This window comes from Sitodiplosis mosellana, unplaced genomic scaffold (genome assembly GCF_009176505.1).
Source record: "Sitodiplosis mosellana isolate CC-2019 unplaced genomic scaffold, AAFC_SMos_1.0 Smas_scaffold_11, whole genome shotgun sequence".
Classification (NCBI taxonomy): domain Eukaryota; kingdom Metazoa; phylum Arthropoda; class Insecta; order Diptera; family Cecidomyiidae; genus Sitodiplosis; species Sitodiplosis mosellana.
In genome coordinates, this window is record NW_022595253.1 from 2,666,575 (window position 1) to 2,672,673 (window position 6,099).

Below are 6,099 nucleotides of genomic sequence, written 5' to 3' on the forward strand. Positions count from 1 at the left end.
TCTGACAAAATGGGTATAAAATTGACATTTTTTGCAATAAATTTGACAATAGCAAGCACCAAATAGATAAATTTACGTCAAATTTATTGCAAAAAATGTCAATTTTGTAACCATTTCGTCAGATTTATTTTCTAATTTGACAATTCTATTGCCTATATTATCAAAATTATTTTCTCAATCTGGCAATTTCATTGAACGTAATGTTAATTTTATTGTTTGTTTTGTTACATTTATTTCGATTTGTTGTCAATTTTGTTGAATTTTTTTGTCAATTTTATTGCCGTTTTGTCATTTTTATTGGCGATTTGTAAATTTTAAAGGAGGTTTTGTATTTAATCATTCTTTCAATGCGCCGAAGAAACAGAACGACGTTTCATGTCAACCAATACAGCGCATTTATTGTTTCTCACAGTATTGATGAGCATAAATATATTGAATCAATCATAGTGTTGCCGACCAATTGTCAAACCGGCACGTAATAAACACAGGGTATGTACAAGTACATAAACAATTTAATTATCTGTGCAGTATTTGACCCATATATTCAGTGAGTGTTTTGGCCATAAAGTCAAAGTCTGACAGGCCACAATAGAAAGTTACACCAATTAAAAAGCAACAACAAAAAATGGCCCAATACAAATCAATGCAAGATCTTCTGTTCTCCATGCATTAGGCCTCCATTCGCTGACGATATATTCAGGTTACTCAGTGAACGCAAAAAACGAAAAGCAAATTTCATTTTCGGAAAAGGCTTTTAATTACACAAACTTTACTCATTTTGATTAGGTTTTATTTGAAGCTGAAAACAGCAAACATTTCCAGTCGTCTCGAATTTCGAGTCCGCGAGAATATTCCATTTCTGCAGAATTGTTTACCAAATGAATTCATTGTCGTCCCACGTATAATGTTTTTAATCAAATCCTTGCCGTTGGACGAAATTTAGCAAAACCAGCCTAAACTGTCGTTGTTCGTCACAACTTTTGTTTTTTCATTGTTTCGTCGACAATCGTTCGCCGCGTGTTGTGCTTTTGTAATTCGACGAAAGTTCTTGTGGTGTGGTGGAAAAGTGCGCCGCAAGAATATAAATTGTTTTACAAATTTACAAGTCATTTTCAGGTAGAACGAAACCATAGTTGTGTACATTTGCCTTCTTATTCAGTACGCCTAATGCTGGCCGCTACTGTTCCAAATCAATAGCGATACGCACGTCTAACTTCGATGCGTATGTATTCTTATCAAATAATTTCATCACCATCTCTTTATCCTCCTCTCTCTTTTGCTTCCTTCGACAGGCTTTCGCTGTTCGTTTCGTTCAGATTAATGTATTTATTTATTCGATTACATTCCGACTATATCCAACTGAACATTTTCCTTGGGATTTTCATTGTTGGCTTAGTATCGCTTGATGTGTACACAGACTTTTTCCTTCTACTTCTCTTTTGTTCTTTGAAATGCGAATGCGTGCGTATCTAACACAGACGCTAAGTAATTGTTGCTTATCGATATGTTCCGTTTGACATTGAGATGTTATTTTTTTTTTCACCCACAAATAACCATCGAAAATCCCTTTAACCGACGCGCAACAAGTGGTCGAAAAATCGAAATTTATACGTGTATTTGTCAGATATTGCTCACTGGCAACTCGAGCGGCATGACTTTTTTTCGTATTTTTCCTGTCAAGCCTGGGCCGGATTAACTTCTACCTCTGTGTGCTGTGCCCACAGTTTCCACCTTTGCACACCAATTTGCTCTACATTCGGCGTTTCTCGGCAACGAACGTTGATTGTTGGTGCTCATATTTAAACGTGTCTTACAACCGAAAAACAAAACAATACCGAAATTACTTTTCAACGGTGATTTTCTCCGGCTCACAATTCCAATCGTAGGTGGGCCGAATTACGTTTTCTGAAACGCTACCTCAGGAAATGAAGTTTTTCTACTGGTTGAATCAACCGAACTAATTTTCAAACCAAAAAACGCTTAACGGTTTGCATGCATTTAATCAACTGACCGAAAATGAAATATAGATTCGGGCGTGAGAAGGTGGAGCAAGCAACAGAATGACCGTGCGAGAAAAGTTTTTGATGTACAACAAACGAATTGCAAGCAAGAGTTGGCGGTTTAATTACTCAGTCCATTAATTGCACTGAAAATGGATGTAATATTCGAAGCGGCTTGTAAACTTATTCACATACCCACACACACACACAATGCAATTGAATACCCGTGCGAATATGTTTCGTCATTTACAAATGAATACAATTTTTTGGATGGAAAATAAAACAAAATTTAGATGCGAACAGTGTAGTAGTTTTCCGTCTCGAAACAACCAAAATCGCTCTCGGCGTTGTTTTTGCGCTCGTAAACCAAATGTAAATAGTTCCGATGATTTATTTAACTTTCAGACGCAAAATAATAAATCCCAATATTCCGTCAGTTTTTGGCAAACGCTAGAAAGCTGTCAAATCAACATTCAACTTTTGTTCTATCGAATGAATCGCATTTATATGGGTACATTTCATGTTTGCTATCGGAATGCATGTCCGAGAGTATGACATGGAAGGAGCAGAAGGGGAAAAATCCGTTTCGTGTTTCATAATTTACTTACGGTGCCAAGAAAATTCGGTTGAGGTTTCGAATGGTATTGATGGCATAACGTGTTGGTGGTGAGGCGATAGCTAAAAATAGTACCAAAAAGAAAAAAAAAACAAACCGAAACGAACTTTGCAGCATGAATTATTTGTGATGAGATTGTTTACTTGAACACAGCATGCAACCATTCGTACAATTGCCGGTACGTTGTGCTGTCTTTTGATTTGCTTTTACAAAACGGCAAAATTAGAAGGGGCGCGCTTTGGCGTTCAACCGATTGGACATTTTTGTCATTCTACAAAAGTATAAATGATGAATGAATCGAAATTCTGTGCCTTAGCTTTCACCAAACTTAATGACATATTCCCAGGAGAAATCCTCTTGAGTAGACCAAAGTCAAGAGCTTACGTCAATGGCATACGCACACGCACAAACATACACAGCGCGTGGGAAGCGGATAATTTTCATGAAACATTTATGACGCAAAAGTTTTAACTCTCCGAATGTTGTTTTTTTGTATCATTTTGCAGAAATCCACATCGTTCACCACATCGCAAGCTACGACGGCACACCAACGACCTAACGGGCTCGCTAAAGCCGGCCAACAACAGTCGACATCGTTTAGTGGCAACGAGTAGTCAATTAAGCATCGAGGTATCTGAACTACACGCTCTGAATGGTCGCCTTGAAATCAGCTGTTTAGCAACGATTCCGGCTCGCATTAAATCCAACGGCGAACAATATGCGGACTATAAAACGTACTCCGTGAAAGGTAAGTACAAAGATGAATGCAATTTATTCATTAGCCCATTAAACGTATTTCTATGTATCATTCGACTCCATTTGCTCCATTTTAATAAATAGATTAGCATTGACGAGCGGCGCGTTCATTCATTCACTCAACACGCTGACAGCTACGCGCGCGCGTGCCAAACATTTGAATGATCTAATGCCAACGAATAAAAGTGACTTTTTTTCAAATTCTTCTCCAGCTTCCGGGTTGGTGTGTATAAAATCAATGAAGTGTCATATCTTACATCAAATTCACGTCGCAATAAATAAAAGTTTCGACATATTTTTCCACGCCCGATACGATAGCTTCCTACTTACCGCACGGAACTGCAATCTTCATAATTTAATTCCCGTCAATTTTCACTGTGGAAAATGCCTAAAGAAAATTATACAAAGCCACAACCATTACCGTTGAAACGTGAAGAAAAGAAATTGAATTATTTTCCAATGCGAAATCCACTTCTTGTTCGATTTTTTTTTTTTCAACACTCGACTCAATGAATGTATGCGGGCGAAGTAGAAAAAATGAAGCAATTCGATTGCCAATAGGGGATTGAAGAGCTTTTAGCTCGCGCTCTTTCACTCACTCAATTTTCGATGTATATATTTGGAAATGTCGCAAAATTGCGATTGCTTTCGTTCGATTTGATGATGTGATTCCGAAATCGTATCGCCGATTCATATGCAATCGAAGCAATGAACGCATGACTACATCTTTAATCGTTAGAATAATCCAGCGAAACGGTATTCAGTGCTCCTGCTCACGCGCATACCATTTGCATAAATGTATTTATATGAGAAAATAATATGCGTAGCTCTAGTAGAGAAGAAAAAAAATGAAATTACATTGAACGTCAGCCGTAGACGAGACGGAGAATATTCTGTTGTGCAAGATTTCGTAGCTTGTTCCAATTTTATGTTTATTAGTTTTATGTGAATAAAAATGCCATCATGTATGTAATAATATCAAGTGGGTGGTACGGAAAAAGAGAGCAGCTAAGAGCTGTAAGAGAAAAACGAAAGAAAAACCTGAAAAATCGAGTACACACTAAAAAGCACATCAATACTGGTATATTTTCCTCGTTTTCATATCATATTCCACTTGACTCTGGGTTTTCATCGTATTTTTTTCACTTTGTGTCCGCTCAATAGAAAAAAACGAGCTCTTTTGTAAGAAGCGCTACGAAATAAAAAGTGTGGCTTTGCTTTTTTCTGTACGTCATCGTCATAGGTTTGTTTTTTTTTCGTCTACACTTTGCGCCCCATCAACATGTTCATATCATGAGATGACGAGTCATACGGGAATAAATGTTTATGAATCGTAAATAAATCTCGCTTCAAATTATTTTACACAGAAAAATTAGAATTTCATCAATTTTCCGTCTTTTTTTCTTCCATTCGCCGACAAGTAGTGCTGAGCGCGCATTTCTTATGGGAATATCGCCCGAGCCACACATACTCGGCGTGCATGTATGTGTGTTTGCGATATGTTTCATGCTACAGATTCTTTATGAAAACAGAGAGTATTTTTGAGTGCGCGCACATACACGTAGCATGAGCTAAGCGGCAGGATTGTTGAGCGCGCGCGCGCACTGCACATTTGAATTATCACTACCACAGCTGCGGTTTTTCTCACTGGTTAATATACGCCAACAATAGTACCCGTACTTTGCATAAGGAGAGTCAGCGCAGTAAAAAAAGGAAGAAACGAGAAAAAAACACAACGAGTAAAACGTGAAATGATGCATAATAGTCGCTTAATAAGATTTTTTATCGTCGTTATTTGCATATTCAAAGGGAAAGTACGCTTTTCATGAGGCAATAACTCAAAACCTTGAACAAATCATTGATGAATTTACTTTGGAGAAATGAGAAACAATTTGAATTTTCGTTTCACACCCAGCAAAAACACACTTTACATTGAATTATGTGTATGTGTGTTTGTGGATGTTTTTTTCTCTCCTCTTTCATCGCAACGATTCGAAAACTTCGATGAAGAAACTATAACGTATTAAAAACAAACTAAGAACATGAGCAGATATCGACAAAAAAAGTGGATGTACTTGCAGCACGTAGTAATTCCTTTGGCTTCATCTGCTCGGAGGATTCGCATAAAAGTATTTTTTTATTCCGTTTTTTTTTTTGCCCTCGTGTTATTTCTCGGGTGGTGCCAGTGAACGTGATCGGAGCATCTTGCATGACTACAAATATGCTTTTTCGATGTTATATTTGAGTTTTGTAGAACATCAAGGTAGTTTCAGAAGAAAATACGGACGAAACAAAACGAAAAATATATTATATGAGCTCAATATTATTTGAATAGAAATTTTTCTTCCATGAGAATGTTACTATTTACCCGAAGTTCATGTCACAAATCTTCGCCAGCTCGATAATTCAACCCGGAAATTTTTCACATAAAATAATGAATAAAAGCTCATTAAATTTCTATCATCTTCCCTGGTAGTTTTTTTTTTCGGAATACGTGTGTTACAGTGAATTCCAAACATGAACTTTCTCGATCTCTTGGTAACATGGAATACAGTTGGTTGGATGTTAACCGGCGAACGAACGAACGAACGAAAAACCGAGTGGTTCCATTTCATTACATCCAACACACAAAAGCAATCATCTACGAATGGGAAGCGACAATGTTTGTGAAAATTTGATGCAAATTTTGAATTGATGAAAATTCGCTAAACCCATTAGAACAGAGGG

At 37.1% G+C, this 6,099-nt stretch overlaps 1 protein-coding gene across 1 annotated transcript in view; it reads left to right on the forward strand.

Annotated features, from left to right (window-relative positions):
* The window catches only part of LOC129567297 (uncharacterized), a 70,519-nt gene that overhangs the window by 45,228 nt on the left and 19,192 nt on the right, over positions 1–6,099 (forward strand). The window contains exon 8 of the mRNA XM_055444026.1: positions 3,123–3,364. Within this exon, the coding sequence (XP_055300001.1) occupies positions 3,123–3,364 (242 nt within the window). The remainder of the gene's footprint in view (positions 1–3,122; positions 3,365–6,099) is intronic.